General features: G+C 44.2%; 1 protein-coding gene across 1 annotated transcript in view; it reads right to left on the bottom strand.

Annotated features, from left to right (window-relative positions):
• DGKG (diacylglycerol kinase gamma) overlaps window positions 1-17,991 on the bottom strand; it is a 174,019-nt gene that overhangs the window by 101,285 nt on the left and 54,743 nt on the right. Inside the window, exons 4-6 of the mRNA XM_054982781.1 lie at window positions 9,259-9,424; window positions 4,362-4,424; window positions 2,474-2,731 (exon numbers count right to left, since the gene is read on the bottom strand). Of these exons, the coding sequence (XP_054838756.1) occupies window positions 2,474-2,731; window positions 4,362-4,424; window positions 9,259-9,424 (487 nt within the window). The remainder of the gene's footprint in view (window positions 1-2,473; window positions 2,732-4,361; window positions 4,425-9,258; window positions 9,425-17,991) is intronic.

Here is a 17,991-nt window from a genome sequence, read left to right as displayed (position 1 = left end):
TGTGGAAATGGGCACTGAAGCTTTTCATAGCAAGGAGATGAATAACATCAACTGATAATTAATATCCTGCTAAGCCTCTATTAAAGGGACAGGGCATTTTTTTCTCCAGGCAGCTGAAAACCATAAAAGGAGCTCACTGCGCATGAGATGCACATTATGTTACCATTAAAGGAAAAGGTAGTCCCCTGTGCAAGCACCGAGTCATTACTGACCTATGGGGGACGTCACATCATGACGTTTTCTTGGCAGACTTTTTATGGGGTGGTTTGCCATTGCCTCCCCCAGTCTCTACACTTTACCCCCAGGAAACTGAGTACTCATTTTACCGACCTCGGAAGGATGGAAGGCTGAGTCAACCTTGAGCCGGCTACCTGAACCTGGCTTCCACCAGCTAATTATGTCTCCTTAAGTTATCTTGTCCTTTACTTTTGGTCCTGCCATTGAGATTCCTTGGAAATTAAGCACCAAACTTTTGTCTATTCCAACATTATCAATGCAGATCAAAAATACTGTTAATATTTATATACATAATTCTAACAATCTTGTTGCTAATGATGCATATGGTAACATTTCCCTGCTCAGCAACCACACTGGCTTCTCACCTCTTTTCATAATCAACACTGACTCCCTGTGCTGAATGTTAAAACTCTTCATGGCCTTGCTTCACCATTTTGTTCTGTGTTTGCTTCCTGACATGCTCCTGACATTCTAAGGTCTCCTGCTCCTCATTCATCACTGCTCTCTTTTATGCCTGGAACCCCTTTACAGAACGACTGTGTCAAATATAACACACCGTTTTCCTTCAAACCTTAATTTTATACTCACAATTTCTGTGAAGCCCTTGCTTAATCACTCAGATGCTAGCACTCCCCGCTCTCTCAAGGGTTCAGTTTGCTATGCCCCAGACCTTTTCTGTTAATGTTCGACTTACGTGGAACAGCCTCTCAGATGGGGCGAGTTTGGCATCTACCCTTGGGACCTTCCAGTAAGGCCGTAAGACAGAGGTATTTAAAAGAGCTTGTGGAGCAACTTGAAGGTTATAGTCATGGGCTCTGACTTCTGTTTTAATTGACTGATTTTAATTATTTTAATAGATTATTATTTTTGCATTGCATTTACTATTGTTATTTGGGTCCTGGCTGTGACTGGAGAAAGGTGGGTATATAAATATCCATAAATAAATAATAAATAAATATCCCCCCCAACCCCCGTAAAGTCTACATTTACTCACATTCATCCCCTTTGCCCTGGCTTCTCTCTCCCCTTCCTCTATTCTATTCCCATTGCTGAGTATTATATGAGTAAGCTCCTTGCAGTGGGGGCTCGTCTTTTCTGTTCACACTGTAAATCACAATATGCATTCATAGTACCATATTTAATACTGCTATAATTGCTAATGAACAAGGACCAGTTCATACAAATTTTTGCCATAGCAAACTTGCACATTCAGGACTGCACATGCCATGCTTGAAGAAGGAACTTGTGGTACATCTCTTTTCAATATATGTAAATGGAGGATGCTCCAAAACCAGAAATCTCTGCCCACAGAAGTTAAAACAACAGTCTACAATGACATTACACTGTTTATGCAAGCTGTCTGCTCACACACAATTAAACCAGCAAGTCCACCATAGTATCTAAAGTATGTCCCAGCCCTATTACTTCAGATAGAAGACAGACATGTCCTGAGAGAACAAACCAAAGTGAAAGACTAAAAAGAGGCAATGAAGAAATTGGCCACTCTGTGCAAGCACAGATGAAAGAAACTCTGGGTTTGGGGGACTGAAGAGACTTGCATGCTCTTTCACTAGCCCTACACTGGCAGAAGCAGTTCTGTGGAAGCAATGAATCATTCCCTAGCTTCCCACCCTGTCTCCTGTTGCAATGGAATAAAGATGTTGGCTGACAGGATCTCAGCAGGAAAATAGGCCTTTCCACCTCAGAAATAAACAAAGGTGCTATGATGCTACAGAATCTGCTGTGTTTGAAATATCAATGTGCTTCACAGCTGGGCTCAGGCAGCTGGTGGCATTGCTGTAGCTAAATTAGCATGTTGTAAATACAATCTTGTGTTTGCAAAGACAGCAACAACAAGCTTTCTTTCAGTGTCTCAGAGGAAACTCCTAGGGTGCCTGTCTACCACTGTGGAGGAAATGGATGTGGCTGAGCCTGTGGAGAGAGGATGTTGGAAGCAACACAGATATTAAGTCCATGAACAAATTGGTTTTTGAAATTTCTCTATGCCTGAAAAAGAGCCTTTTGCTTTCCAAATTCTCCTAGCAATCTAAAGTATAGCAGCTAGAACTTCCACTTCAAGTTTCCTCACCTGACTTCGCTAATGGACTTTCATTACTGCTAACAGAAAGAAATAGAATGTCATGACTTTGGATTTTAAAACTGATTCCCCAGATGCATCTTGAGGAGCCAGAAAATGATAGCATTCACACAAGTCCACAGAAACACAAGAACTCACCTGGGGATTGCGGACTAAGCAGAGAGCCTGAGGAGATCTTGGAGGACCCTGAGGAGTTGTGAGTAGAGGGGGGGCCAGCAGTGGATTTCTGTGATGATGACCTGGACCAGCTAGGTGAGGCATTTCCTAGGGCACTGTTGTTGGCAGTTGGAGTGGGACATAGGGATGATGGTTGCAGCTCTGCTAGGTTTGCCTGGGGGCTTTTGGATTCAGGCGTGTGCCTTCCCATGGCGCTCAGCAGAGTCTTCCCATTGATCCCTGTAATTCAGACACATCCATGGAAGAAATGTGAAGTCAGGACTCCTGAATGAACTTTGTTCTTCTGTGCACACCAACCGTTTTGGGTAAGGACTAAGGAAGCGGATAAGTTAAAAGGAGTTTTTCTTCCATAATTTTTAAAAATAATTTTATTTAAAAAGGAAAAAAAATAAAAAGCTTATACAAAGTAATATATTTAGGCTACAACAAAAAGAAAAAGAAGCATATACAAGATATATAAAAGCACAACTAAATTACAAAATACTACTCCTCTCCCTCTCCTTAGTTACTTATACCCAAAATTTTATACTTAACATTCTATATTCAATCTTATACTTACACATTTTATATTCTGAACGGAGATCTTAATTTTATAATTAACTTATGTCCATATTAACTATTCTTTTCTTAATTTCCAACTACATAATAAAAAACCCTCTCATTTTTCCTGAAACTCCAGCATTGATCTGTTATGCATATAAAAAGTTAGCTTAGCCATAGATGCATATTCATGCAGTTTATCCATCCATCCATCCATCCATCCATCCATCCATCCATCCATCCATCCATCCATCCATCCATCCATCCATCCATCCATCTTTTTCATTATTGATAATCAAAACAATGCTTTGCTATCATCATATCTTGTAAATGTGCTATCCATATGAACAAGAGGGTCAGGTGGGTGGCCATGTTGGTCTGCAGTAGATGAGCAAGGTATGAGTCCAGGAGCGCCCAAAGGGAGCTTGACATAGCCTGAAAACTCTTTCTTGGTCTTGAAGGTGCTACTGGACTCAAACCTCATTCATCTTATGAACCATCTGACATACACTGATGTTACTAGAACTATAAATCATTAGAAAAAATTAGTTTGGTAACAGATAGAGTACAATTTGAAAAACAAACAATTGTATTTTCCTGAATATTTAGCGAATGACATTATGATTTTTTGTTGTTGTTCTATCACTGCTGCTAATGTTTAACTGGAATGTGTGTTCTGGTTATCCAATCGTTTAGTAAGCCGTCTTCAAGAGGAAAGGCAGGATAAACAAACCGACTGGACCAGGACTAGTCACTCTCTTTCAGTATAATCTATCTCACAGATTTGTTGTGAAGATTACAGGATAGGAGAAGAACAAATTGCCTTGAGCTCCTTGAAGAAAAAGCAGGTGAAGAAATGTAATAGACAGATCAAGCTCTGCTTGTTTCCTCTGCAATAACTACAGTGTCTGGGTAAAGGATATTCCCTTTTACCATTTTATTTATCTGTTCAGCCTGGGTAGTAGGTGACCACCTGACCATGATACCAAAAAAGCAGAACTGAAAGAAAGATTTCATGCCCACTGTTTCCTGGCAGTGCATAACAGTTACTAATGCCAGGCCAGATCAAAATAATGGGAGAGTTTTAAAAAGCTTTGGTACTCAAGTAGTGTTTGCTTGACATGTTTACTTAGCCACAGCATGTCTCTGTGCAGGATTCCAGACAGAGGGAATCCCTGGCAAAGAGGAGAATAAGCAAGACAGTACTGGAAGTGAAGTTGAGTACAGTTCTATTTATGTCTGCAAAATTCCCTGTTAAAAGTAGAGCATGGATTTCATATCCACTGAGTGAAGCACTCAGTGTTGATACCTGTGACTGGAGCGCAAGCAACTTCAGTCTGGATGGAGATGCCGGTATCAATAGTCTTGCCCTCTAGATGAAAGAAGTAAGAAGAAGAAATACACAGTTCAGTAATGGATGTTTGTTTAACATTTATCACAATAAAAGTTTGTTGCAGCTTTTATTACAAGCCAATGCAATAACAACGATTACAATATTTCAGCTAGCCTTGGGAAAGCACAGAGAACAGAAAATATTTGGTTAGTGTTGAAAGGGGTTGGATGGACACATCCTGCTCCACCTTCAGTGTAAAATATGAGCAAAGTGTTAGGGAGTCAGGACTAGACATGGGCACAAACAGCTTTACGAACAGAAAAAACCCACGAACAGCCTAATCTGCTATTCTCGAACAAGCTGTTTGTGAGGCCCCATCCTAAACGAACAGGTGGTCATTGCAAGCCTCGTTGTTGCCTTCAGCAGCCATTCAGCAAGCCGGACAGTCTGGCACCTGCTGCAATCAATCCCCTTGGCAACCGGAGGCTAGGAGGGATTGAACTCTGTCTGAACTCCTTCTGGCTTTCTTTCTGGCTTTAACCCTTCAAAGTACTTCCAGCAGAGAGTCCCATTTTTGCCTCTGTGAAGAGAAAATGACAGCCAGCGGGGAGACCCATGGATCATGCCTTTCCCGGGGTGCAAGCTCTCTGAAACTTGGGGGGGGGGGGTGTCTCCAGAGGAGAGTGAGGACTATGTCCCCTGCAAATTTGGTGGGTATTGGACACTGGGAAGGTCAGTTTGTGGGGTGTTTAAAGGGCCCTGCCCCTTGCACGTGGCAGGAAAGGGCCCTTTAAACTATCAGCAGGCAGGCGGCAGGGGGGAATCCCCTCCTGCTGCCTGCCCGCTGATAGTTTAAAGGGATCTTTAAAGGGCCAGGTAAGTAGGTTTGAGGGGAGGGGGGCTAAGGGGGGTTGGGTGGGGGGTTGGCCCCCATGAACAATGAGCATGTCCGGGAACAGTTCATGTTCATCTATGTTCGTTGTTCGTTGTTAGTGGATGGCAACGAACGACGAACAGGGTGTTTGGGGGTTTTTTTCCATTAGTGCCCATGTCTAGTCGGGACCTGGTCAAGGCTGCAGGCAACCCTTTCTGCTCTAGGACTGGAAACTGTAGAGAAACTGAAAGCAGTGAGGAACTGAAGATGGTATGAAGCTGGAGCATGAAGTACAGCCAGTACTGCTAATATGTTGACCAAGCAAGAGCAAAAGACCAGGATTTATAGCAATTCAGGTCAATCTGGAGGCTTCATTCTGATTGCCAAATGCAGGAGTCAGTATTTCACTCTATTTTCTTTTGCACCTGAGCCTGTTAGGGCAACTCTAGACAATATATCCTCTGTGATTTCATACAAATGTCACCTGAGTTTAATTTGAATGTATAGCTGCACATCCAGTTGTTTGCTTGTTCTGCAGTACTGTATGTGTCTCTTCCATCCACTTGAAGTCCTGGTTGTATGGCCATGTTTCTCAGTGTTCACTCAGACAATGATAGATTTCTTGATATAGAGTGACCTTTTTCTAAAATTTGCTGTTCAGACCACAATAGCAATTTTACTCAAACTGCAGCCAGATGAATCAGCCTGATACAGTTGACAGATTGAGCTTGTAAAGAGCCAAAAGGCTGGGAAGAGAGGAGGAGGTGCAGGGGCGGCGGGGTGGGAGACAGGAATCTGGGTGGGAGAGGAAAAAAGAGACATTGAGAGGGATGCCTGTCCAAACTCCCAGAGAAAGGAGAAAAAATCGCCAAAAAATTGCTCCCAAAATTGCCAATGGCTCTTTTTTAGAGCAAGAGAGATCCATCTTTGCAAAGGAGACGGGGAAAGATTTAAATGCAAAAAGGATGAAGTGGAGAATTGCGGAACCAAGCAAGACACTGTGCTTTTTTTTTTTAAAACAAACGTGTTGCTCCCCCCGTTCCTTTTTTAGAAAAATGATTTCTTCTAACACTAGTCCCCCTTTCCCCTGTAATCTTTAAGCAGAGATCCCTGGCTTGTGTTTTTTTTTTAAATTGTTTGAAACGAAAGCCTGAGCAGAGACACAAAAAAGATAAGTCCTTCCCAGCAAACAAACTTTAATGAAAGCAGGAGCGAAAAGAAATAAACGAGAGATTTTGAATTGATTAATTTGCAGAATAGTAAAGGAGGAGGAGTTGTAGAGGGGGGAGAAAGAGAGAGACTGACGGGATTTAATCTTTTTTTTTTAAAGCAGAAGGAGGACTAGCAGTCAAACCTGTGGAAGTTCATGCACGTGTATGGTACAAGTGTGACTGCAGGAACAAGTGTACATCTTACCAGAGAGTAAACATGTGGAATTCTGTTCACTTGCATGAACTTGTGGAGGACGTATCATCTAGAGGTGCCCTGAGGCTCAAGGAACCAGTAACTCTCTGAGTTTGGTCTCAGATCATGAGGCTTGAGGTTCAAATCCTTGACAGTAGGAAGCTGAAGGGAATAGGGTTGCCAGCCTCTAGGTAGGAACTGGAGATCTCCAGGAATTATAACTGATCTCCTGATGACAAAGATCTGTTCCCCTGAAGAAAATAACTGCTTTGAAAGGAGGACTCCATGACATTATTCCTTGCTGAGATCTCTCTCCTTGCCACAGCCTGCCTTCCTCAGGCTCCACCCTCAAATCTCCAGGAATTTCCCAACCTGAAGTTGACAACCCTAGCTGTAAAAGTTAATTTTGTACCCAAAATAATAACTGCCACATAGTGGATCCTTGGTTTTCAGTATGTGATAAAATAAATTTTTCTTCCTTTAATCTGCTCACATGCACAACCACAGTTTATGTTTATCACACCACTACAAAACTACATGGTAGCTGTAGTATCGGATGTAATAATGTGAGGCACCTTTGAGTTGTTATTAATAACCAGCATTACTACTAGTCTGCTTTCATGGATGATGCCACAGAAGATTGCTGAGTGCTATTATAATTAAGGCTTTCACTTAGCACACTTACTTCTGGTTCCTGTGGCTCAGTTGCAGAGCATCTGCTTTGCATGCCTCAAGTAGACTCCCAGCATAACTGAGACATGGTTGGCATGGATGGTTGACATCCCTAACCCTAACCCTAGGCCTCTCTGAAATAGTGATGGGCCGCATGCATGAAAGGGCCACACTTTGCTCTGAATCTTTGAGGGCCAGTTTGATGTAGTGGTTAAGAGTGTGGGATTCTAATCTGGAGAACTGGGTTTGATTCCCCACTCCTCCACTTGAAGCCAGCTGGGTGACCTTGGGTCAGTCACAGTTTCTAGCTCTCTCAGCTCCACCCATCTCACAGGGTGTTTTGTTGTGGGGATAATAATGACATACTTTGTAAACCACTCTGAGTGGATGTTAAGTCATCCTGAAGGGCGGTATATAAATCAAATATTATTATTATTTATTATTAAGGTCTTCTTTTGGAGTTAGAGATTTGGCCTTAACCATGGACTGACCACTACCTGATAAAGTCAAGGGTGAATATGTCCCTGATATTCCACAAAATTGGGGCCCCAGCTAAAATGGTCCGCCCACAAAGTCTCATTGATCCTTCTGGATTCCTAAATGTGCTGGAGGATTTTAGAATTCCAAACTCAGGCCCTATTGGGCTGCAGTGGAAGCACGGAATTTGAAGTGCCTTGAATCTACTGACAAGATTACTCCTTGCCAACCCCACCCTCCCTTGCAGAGAAAACCAGCCCCATGGTTCACCACAGAACTGGGTGATGGAAGATCTGTAAAAATGCTGGCACGAAACTTGTGCTGAAGCATGCTACAGAGCCCATTGGAAGACTTATGAAGCAGTGGTAGTAGCAGTAAAAAATGTTACTTTTCTGCAACCATTGCGTCAACTAAATCACATCTGTCTCAACTGTTTAAGGTATCTCGGCATCTTTTGACCTCTAAAGCTGAACCTTCACTGGGTCAAGAACAAACAATTATAGTAACATTCAATTTATATACCGCTCTTCAGGACAATTTATCACCCACTCAGAGAGGTTTATAAAGTGTGTTATTATTATCCTCACAACAATCACCCTGTGAGGTGGGTGGGGCTGAGAGAGCTCCGAGAAGCTGTGACTGACCCAAGGTCACCCAGCTGTGCAATGGCCTGCCTGAGGAGGTCAGGAAAGTTCCCACTCTCCTAACTTTCCACAAACTATGTAAAACTGAATTATTCAGGAGGGCTTTCTAGCCAGATTATAGGGATGTATCATACGAAATAGCCCACAGACATGGAACTATGTCCTACTCTATTGAGTACTGGCAGACAGGTACCTACTTGGGAATTTCCACATTGCAAAATATGCCATGTATTTTAGTTATGCTTGGTTTCAGAAAGATTTCATCTCTATACTTGGCATTGTGTTTGTTTTTCAATTTTTTTTCTGCTTCCATGTCCCATTTCACTGAATGTCCTAACTGCTGTTCATTATTGTACCTTGATCAGTGAATGTCCTAGCTGTTGATTATATTGTATTTTCACTTGCACTGTATAATCCGTCTTGGATCTCAGTGGGAAAGGTGAACTATAAATAAATAATAATTTCTAACTTGAATTTGATGCCACATGCAGTGCTCAATTAAAGCCTCACAAGTGAACAATTGATTCGATATGTGGTTGCTAGTGAGGTGTGATGGAGACCGGACCTTTGGACACTTACCGTGAAGGGTCCTTCTCCTCTGAGGAAAGGAGTACATCTTGGGTGATTCCCACCATCCAATACCCAAGATGTCCTCCGCCTCAGAGGGAGAACGGACCTTTGGACACTTACCGTGAAGGGTCCTTCTCCTCTGAGGAAAGGAGGACATCTTGGGTATTGGATGGTGGGAATCACCCAAGATGTCCTCCGCCTCAGAGGGAGAAAGAGAATTCACGCTACTCACCAAGTGTGTTGAGCTGGGAAATGCTGGAACTTTGCTGCTGGCTTTCTGGAGAATTCTGACAGACTTTTCTCTTAAAGGACATGAAGAGATGCTGGCATAGGTCCTCGGGAATGTCCACCTCCAGGTATGTTCTCATGAAGAGTTGAAATCCCTCATAATCAATAGGCTAGACAGGGAGGAAGGGAATAAAGCCAAGAAGCCCATTAGAAATCCCAGCACCACAGCCTCTTGCACTTTGAATTTGTCTTCATTTTATAGAGGTTACCTGCCATTAGGGCTTTTTTTCAGCTGGAACGCGGTGGAACAGATTTCTGGCACCTCTTGAAAATGGTCACATGGCTGGTGGCCCCGCCCCCTGATCTCCAGACAGAGGGGAGTTTAGATCACCCTCTGCACCACTGGCGCAGAGGGAAATTTAAACTCCCCTCTGTCTGGAGATCAGGGGGCGGGGCCACCGGCCATATGACCATTTTTGGCAAGGGCAATTTAGACTTTAAAAAACTCCCCCCTTGTTCCAGCTGACCCAAAGTGACATCATTGTGCAGTCCTGAGTTCCACCGCCTCTTTTCCCAGAAAAAAAAGCCCTGCCTGCCATATTGAGTTGTACAGAAACAAGGCTCTTCCCATGCAATGATTGGAAGAAACCACAACAGTAGCTATTGTAAGGACATAATATATACAAAGGTAACTCTGAGGTAATGAACAGGTACCACCAGGGTTTTTTTCAGGGGGGAACGGAGTTCCGGAACCTCTTGAAAATGGTCACATGGCTGGTGGCCCCGCCCCCTGATCTCCAGACAGAGGGTAGTTGAGATTGACCTCCGCGCCACTCCAGCGGCGCCGCGGGCAATCTAAACTCCCCTCTATCTGGAGATCAGGAGGCAGGGCCACCAGCCATGTGATGATTTTCACCAAGGGCAACCCACTGAGTTCCACCACCTCTTTTCCCAGAAAAAAAGCCCTGGGTACTACCAAATATGTGAGAAAAACATGCTCAGTGGACTTCAGTGGGAAGATATCTGGGACAAAGTAGAAGAACGACTAAATTATTTTCAGGTCCATAGAAATGTCTCTTTCCTTGAGATCCCCAAGTTATTTTTATAAAGGGATTAAAACTGTAACATAATGGAACAGCTCGTAGAGAAAAGCAAGAGTCCAGTAGCACCTATAAGACTAACAAAATCTGTGACAGAGTATGAGCTTTTGTGAGTTACAGCTCACTTCTTCAGAAGGAACAGCTACATAGGTCACTTTTTACAAGGGATAGGATACTATCCTTTTACTGCGTTTTCTTCTGCCTTTGTAACCCACTTTCTGCATTATGAATTACCATGTCTTAGAAGTTTTTATTGCCCTAGGAAGTTTTTGTTTGTTTGTTTCGAAGTCCATAATCCTAGTCCTACTGCATTGCCTATTGGAGGTCCTTGCTGTTTGTTTTTATATCTGCCCTGAGGCTCAGCAAGAAAGCTGGGCAATAAATGAAGTAAATAAATAAAAACACCCCCACATACTTTTACGAGCCAATTAAAATGCTGTTTTTAATCTCAGACCCAGGCTACTTCCACATGGCAATGATTCTCCAGGTAACTTTCATTGCAAAAGCATTCACATGGGCAACAGAGCATTTGCACAGCAGTTTCCCCTGCACTTGTCTTGCCTCAGCCCTCATTGCTGCCATTCCCACTGGAGGGTTTTATGGGATTTTTTAAAAAATCAGCAGTTCCTTAATTGCTATAGCATTATAACAATCTATTGCCATGATCTACAAGGTCCCTTCATTTTTTAAAAACACACTTTTTGTCCTTCTGTTGCAGAGTTATAAGGGGAAACAAAAGCTGGGAACTAATAGATTGTGGCAGTAGATTTTTATAATATTATTGCAACATGTTAATTAATGACCAATTTTAAAAATCCTGAAATAACCATCAGGGGGAAATGGCAACTGTGGGGATGAGGTAAGGAAAATAGGAAAGAAAATGTGGATGGAACTTGCAAAAATGTGCCCCCCAAATGTGGTTAATACTAAACCAGGTTTGGGAAAGATTGCAGGAAAGCAAGGGAAAATGTGGAAATGGGATAAACAGAGAAAGACATCACATGGATACTCCTGAAAACACTGTTGTAGTATCCTAACAGGTAACATGAAAACAGTCAAGACAGGGCAAAAAATTCATGTGGAAGCAGCCTCAGTATTAATTAGTGGGCAATTGAAAATGTGTATAAATGCATATGAAAATGAGCAATGGCTGTAATAAATGTAACAACTCTAGATTTGGGAGCAAGGTTTAATTGGCATTGTGCTTGCATGGCTCCTGCTTGGGTGTGTGTATGGGGGGGGAGGGGGAGGTAGCAATCTCTTCCTGAACCATGATCCCTTGAAATCTCAAGATTACTAAAAGTGGCTTAAAAGGGTGCTTCTAGGCCAGTGGTGTGTAACTATGTTTTGAAACAGCCCAGATAGTTGTGGCTATGACAGCAGCATGATGGGATCCTCTTGAATCCTGATAAAGTAGATAAAGTAAAATAAAAACATGTGTTGTGATAGCTACACTTCAGAGACTCATAGTGTGGATTTTGCTGTTGCAAATCCATATTTACGTTCCATGTCCATTGAAAAAATCAACAAAGAGAGGAAACATATTTATATCCCAAAAACCCCCATGAGAAATGAAGACAGAACAATAGGGACAGAAATACACCAGTGTAAACACACATGTGCATATACATTAAACAATATTCTGAAGCTCTTCCTGATGTTTTTCAAATGACAGTGATGTATACGAACATATGTACCCACAGGTATGCAGCAGAAATGTACTGAAAGATGTGATACACATAGCACTGATAAACAACTACAAATCTCTCTCCATCTCTGTCCTCCAAGCTGAAGAAGGGTTACATTGCAGGAGTACACACTATGCATTAGTACACAAGTTTAGACAAGAAAAATACATTTTCTTTACACAAGAAAACAGGCAATGCACATACATTTCAGCAGCTGTGGTACAGACTGGACGATATGCACATGTGGACAGCAGAAGCAGTGCTTGAAAAGGAGATGCAGCTAAATCTCTTGAGCACACATCACAACAAATAACAGCATCAGCTGCAAGCAGCCTTGACAAGTTCATACAAAATTTCCTTGAAGGTGTTGGTGGAACGGATCTGGCTGTTGGGCTGTGAAACAGCAACAGGGCAGATAACTCAAATTGGCTCCTTTCTGGGCATTATTCTACTTGCAGTCCAGAACACATGGCATCCTGGTTCAGATCCAGACCAGAGGTGATGGAGATTGCTTTGTTTTGAGATAACCAGCTGACATACAACACTTAGGAGTTCTACAACTTCATGATACCACGACTTTGAAGGATGATATTGATGAACCAGGCATGTGTCAAAGGCAGCAAAGAGTCTTTCTGTATTTATTTAGTATATTTTTATCCTGCCCTTCCTCCAAGGAACTGAGGGAAGCATACATGATCCGCATCTCCCTTGTTTATCACCACAACAACCTGTCAGGTAGGCAATGCTGACGGAGGGACTGGCCCAAGGGCACCCAGGGAGCCTCATGGCTGAGTGGCAATTTGAACTTGGGACTCCCAGGTTTGGGGGCCGAACTAGATCAGACATTGCCCATGAGAAGGGCCTAGGTTCTCTTGACCGGACTCTGATCATCTAACAGGCAGTGGCTGGGAAGTAAGTTTGCAAGTGCTGCAGGAAACGGATTCAGATCAGGGCCATGGCACAAGGAGAAAAGGGGCTCTAGCTTACCCCTCATGCCATTTTCTTGAACTCAAATTGGTCTCAGGGCACTAATTGCCTTTGCACCCAAAGTTTTTTAAGATTATTTAAAGATGATTTGAGGCTCATTTGTGTTTCACATAAACAATTTTGACCAACTTGTGCATAGTAAACCGAGTTTTGCATGCATTTTTGGTGTGTGGATAGTGATATCAATTTGCATCACTGACAAAACTTCTCGGCTGATTTGCCTCTCTGCTCAATGATTCCCTGGAATTTTGCTGCTCTTTTGAAGAGTGCTGACTGAAACTATCTGCCTCAACAATAAGCCTACTTGAATATGGAGGGTTGTCAGTTTTTGCAGAAGCAAACATGCAAAGCAACAATTAAACACAAAAAGGGGTAACTAGAGTATGGAAATCTTACTTGGTTCAGAGTGTCTTGTTTCTGAAGGAAAGAAGAGTAGAAAAAAGACAAAGCATAGTTCAGTGAGCAAATGCTTAGCAGCAGAAGGAACAGGAGTAGCTGCTCTGCTGGACACAGTTGATTCAGACATTCAAGGTGGTTTATGGTACAGCCCTTGACTGTGCCACTTCAGAATGCACACAGGGAATCAACTGTTGGAAAGCAACCACACATCAAAATTTCCCTGCAGATGGAAACACTTAGATATGAGAGAAGATTTCTGGATGAGCCCTCTCCCTGATATATGCTTAGTCAACAGCTACCGGACAGGTTGTGCAAGGAAGAACTAACTATTGAAAGGATTATATAAGAATCTTTTTTATTTGCTTTCTCATGTTTGCATGCTGTCTTGCTTCCAAGAAACTCATGGCAACATATGGGGTTTGTTTGTTTGTTACATTTGTATATTGCCTTTCTGCCCAAATAGAGTTCCCAAGGTGGTGGTGGTGGTGGTGTATAGAACTGTTCTGCAAATAGTGTAACTGTATTATAAGAATACTAGAGGAGGGACTGTGGCTTAATGGTAGAACATATGCTTAGCATGCAGAATAGACATGGGCATGAACCACAAAAACCCCGAACTATGTGGTTCGTGGGTTTCCATGAACCAGGAACCACAAACTCCCATGAACTGGGGCAAGTTCCCAAACCAGTTCGTGGTTCGTAGGGTTTAAGTGCTCCTTTCTGGCTGCTTAGCAGCAGGGAAAGAGGCATTGGATCGTTTAAAGGGCCCTTTCCTGCTCCTTGCAAGCAGCAGGTCTCTTTAAACTATCAGGTGGCAGACAGTGGAGGAGCCCACAGGGGGCGAAGGAGGCCAAAAACAGCCTTCTTGCCCCTCAAATGGCTGCCGTGACAGCCATTTGAGGAGCGGGAAAGCCATTTTCAGCCTCCTCCACTGCTCTGCAGGCCCATGCAGTGGTGGAGGAGGCCAAAAATGGCCTTCCTGCCCCTCGCGGGAGGAGGAGGAGGAGGCCATGGAGAAGACAAGGTAAGTGTGGGGCTGGGAGGCTTGGGGTGGGGGCTGGGGCTGGAGCATTTAAAGGGCCCTGCTGCTTGCAAGATGAACCAAACGAACCAGTAGACCAGTTCGTGGAAGTTCGTGGAAACAAGCTTCCACAAACCACTGGTTCACAATCCATGAACCAGGCTAGTTTGTGGGGGGTTTTGGTTCGTATTCAAGTTCATGCCTATCTCTAATGCAGAAGGTCCCAGGTTTAATCCCTGGCATTTCCATTTGATACTCTGGAGAGCCACTGCCAGCCTGAGTAGACAATACTGACCTTGACAGACCAATAATCTGATTCAATATAAGGCAGCGTCAGGTGGGCTGCTTCATGTGTGTTAGGGAATTTCTATGACTCCTATTCTAAAAAACCTATATATGAGCATTTATTGGAGTGGGAACAATGTGTTCCCACTTTTCAGCTCTGAGCCCCTGCTTTGGGACATCTAGTTTTGGTATATGCAGTTAGTAGTGTGCTCTAGGCCATGTCAGGGCCCAAGCATTACTTTTTTGCGCCCAATAAAAACTTGTAATTATCTCTTCCACACATTAGCACCACAGTCTGTCAACCCATACGTATAATGTCATCAACCATAAAGAAGTTGGTTTTAGATATTAAATTACTATTATATATTCTAGTTTTCTGAAAAATGTTCACTTTTGCTACTTTTTGTCTAATAATAATATGCAGCTTGAGAATCCTACAAGTTTGCTAACTATTTTGTAAATTTTGGGTCACTAAATAGAAATTATCCTGTTAATGCCTTTAAAAAAATTCCAATGGACCAATGCGTCTGCAAAGATTAGGTCAATTAAAGCTTTGCAAAATCATGAGCTAGCCCCCTCAAAGTCAATTTCTTGTGCAAGCTTACACTCAATAGACAAGATCACTAGTTAGTTCTTGCCTCGTTGCAGAACACGTGAAATTTTTGATGAGTGCTAGCTTGTTGAAACTTCTTTCAGCTTCTTTCACAGGCAATGGCAATGCACAAAGAATCTGTAGGGCTATGCACATTTCACTTAACATTAGTTGCCTCAAAATCACTCTCTACACTGAAATTGTTTTTATCTTGATTTTGTTCATATGTTTCCCTAGGCACTTTACTGCTGATTATAGGAAGGCCCTGTCTGACTTGAAAAACTGGAACTGGTTTCCTTTAGCTTCTCCCCCCTCCCCCTTTGTAGTTCTGGCTGCCTCCTTTGTATTTAGAGCCACCACGAGACATGGCAGCATGGAGCGTGAGTGTTTGTGATTATGACTGAATTAGACACATATTTTTTACCAGAAAATTCTACCACCACCAGCTAGGGTTGCTAGGCCCCCTCAACCTCCCGGCAGGGGACAGGAGCCTGGCACTTACCTTTTGGGAGATGGGGGTGAGCGCACACGAAGCACACGTGTGCGCCCCCACAGCCACGATGATGTCACTTCAGGAGTGATGTCCTCGCACGGCCCCTGGGCAGGCCCATTTTTGGGCTCTGCGGAACACTACTGCGCTCCACAGCACCGGAAACAGGCTGCTATGCTACGGATCAGGCCCATTTTTGAGGCACTGCGGATCGCAGGAGCGTTCCTGTGCTCTGCAGCACCTCAAAAATGGGCCCAATCCATGGCAGAATGGGCCCGTTTTGGGTGCTGCTGAGTGCAGGAGCGTTCCTGCACTCCGCAGTGCCCAAAACGGGCCCATTCTGCCACGGATCGGGCCCGTTTTGGGGCGCTGCGGAGCGCAGGAGCACTCCTGCACTCTGCAGCTGCTGAAAATGGGCCCATTTTGCCATGGATTGGGCCCGTTTTGAGCACTGCGGAGTGCTCCCGCGCTCCACAGCAGCCCCGATCCGGGCCAAAACAGGCCCGATCCCGGCGGCTGCAGTGTACAGGAGCGCACTGCACCACGGGGGAGCGTGCAAAGAAGGTGCACCCCCCCACACTGCTCAGGTAAGTGGGGGCAGGGTGTGGAGAGCGGGGGCGCGGGATCCCCCGCCTCCACCGGGGGTCTGGGATCCCTACAACCAGCAGCACTTGCTCACATTGTTTTATGGTGCTTTGCCCTTCCCACAAGGTGTTCCTCTCTCCTGCCTATGCAAAAGGAAGTCTGGAACTGGTAGGTCTTGATATGATAGACCTAGGAGGCCCAGCAGTTCAGCATATTGCTTGAGATTGCTGCTCTAACACTGCTTCTGATTGGTTCCAGCAAATCTCACAAGAGCTGGATAAAAGATACCTTGATGATACATGAAAATGAATTTCAATGAATGTCCTCAGGCAAGATCTACAGTTTATCTTTACTTCCCGACCCCCCTCAGGGTAATGGGAACTGCAGCTGAGTCTGAACTACTTTGCACCTAGAGTTGCCAACTTCCAGGGGGAGCCTGGTGATCTCCTGATGACAGTTCGCCTGGAGAAAATGGCTGGTTTAGAGGGTAAACTCTATAACATACCCTGCTGGGGTCCCCTCCTTCCACAAACCTTATCTTCTGCAGGCTCTGCTCCCAGATCTCCAGGAATTTCCCAGCATGGAGCTGGCAACCCTATACTGTATCTCCCCCCCCCATCCTGCCCCACTACATGCAGGGGCCCTGCTGGGTCTTCTTATTTGCAAGTAATTGTTCCCTTTTAGTTTGAATCTTTTGTTGAATCTTTAATAATAATAATAACTGTGTTTATATAACACTCTTCCAGACAGAATAGTGCCTCACCCAGAGCAGTGAACAAGTTAGTGTTATTATTATCCCCACAATACAGCTGGGGGGCTGGGGCTGAGAGGAGTGGCTTACCCAAGGCCACCTACTGTACTCATGGCAGTAGTGGGATTTGAACCAGTGGAGTGCTGATTGGTAGCCGAACTCTTAACCACTGTGCTACAGCAGCTCTAGTTAAGACCTCAGATAATCTTAGTCTGATGCCAATAAACAGAATTAGTTGGTGGAAAAAAAATGGATGTTATTAAACATTTCTAACCAAGGGGCTGGAACAGCCATGCTCCTTGGTGTCCTGTATGAGTTGTGACCTGCCTGGACTTTGCTCTTCTTCCCTTGAGCAAATGCAAAGTACTCCCTATTTTCCACTAAGTCTCCCCAGTGCACTTGTTGCCTGCCACCATAAGCACCCACTCTCCCGCCTTGTGCTCTAAGTCCCTGCAGCGGGAAGCTGTCAGGCAGAGCATCTGGCCGCCTCCCTACTTACCTGGATTCATGAGCAGTGCAGCTGGAGGTTATGTAGGGTGCCTGGGGAGTGGGGCTTATCACCATGGGGGTGCATGATGATTGGTCCCCGTGGTAGTTGCCATCTTATGCCCCGTCGGGTTGCATGGGAGGGGCTGGGTGCCAGGAGGGAGGGGCCAAGTTTTCCCAGTTAATGGGCGTCTATGGGCTATGCTGCCTTTTTTGTGGCATAACTTTCCACCACTGCAGGGGCCATTCCTGAACCTGGGGCAGCTTTGGAAGCCAACTAACTCATGGCCCACCCCCACCCTGCCCCCTCTTTCTAACACACACACCCCACACGGCAAAATGGGCTATTCATG

The sequence above is a fragment of the Eublepharis macularius genome, chromosome 6 (genome assembly GCF_028583425.1).
Source record: "Eublepharis macularius isolate TG4126 chromosome 6, MPM_Emac_v1.0, whole genome shotgun sequence".
In the NCBI taxonomy this organism is placed as follows: domain Eukaryota; kingdom Metazoa; phylum Chordata; class Lepidosauria; order Squamata; family Eublepharidae; genus Eublepharis; species Eublepharis macularius.
This window is presented reverse-complemented; position numbering and strand designations above follow the sequence as displayed.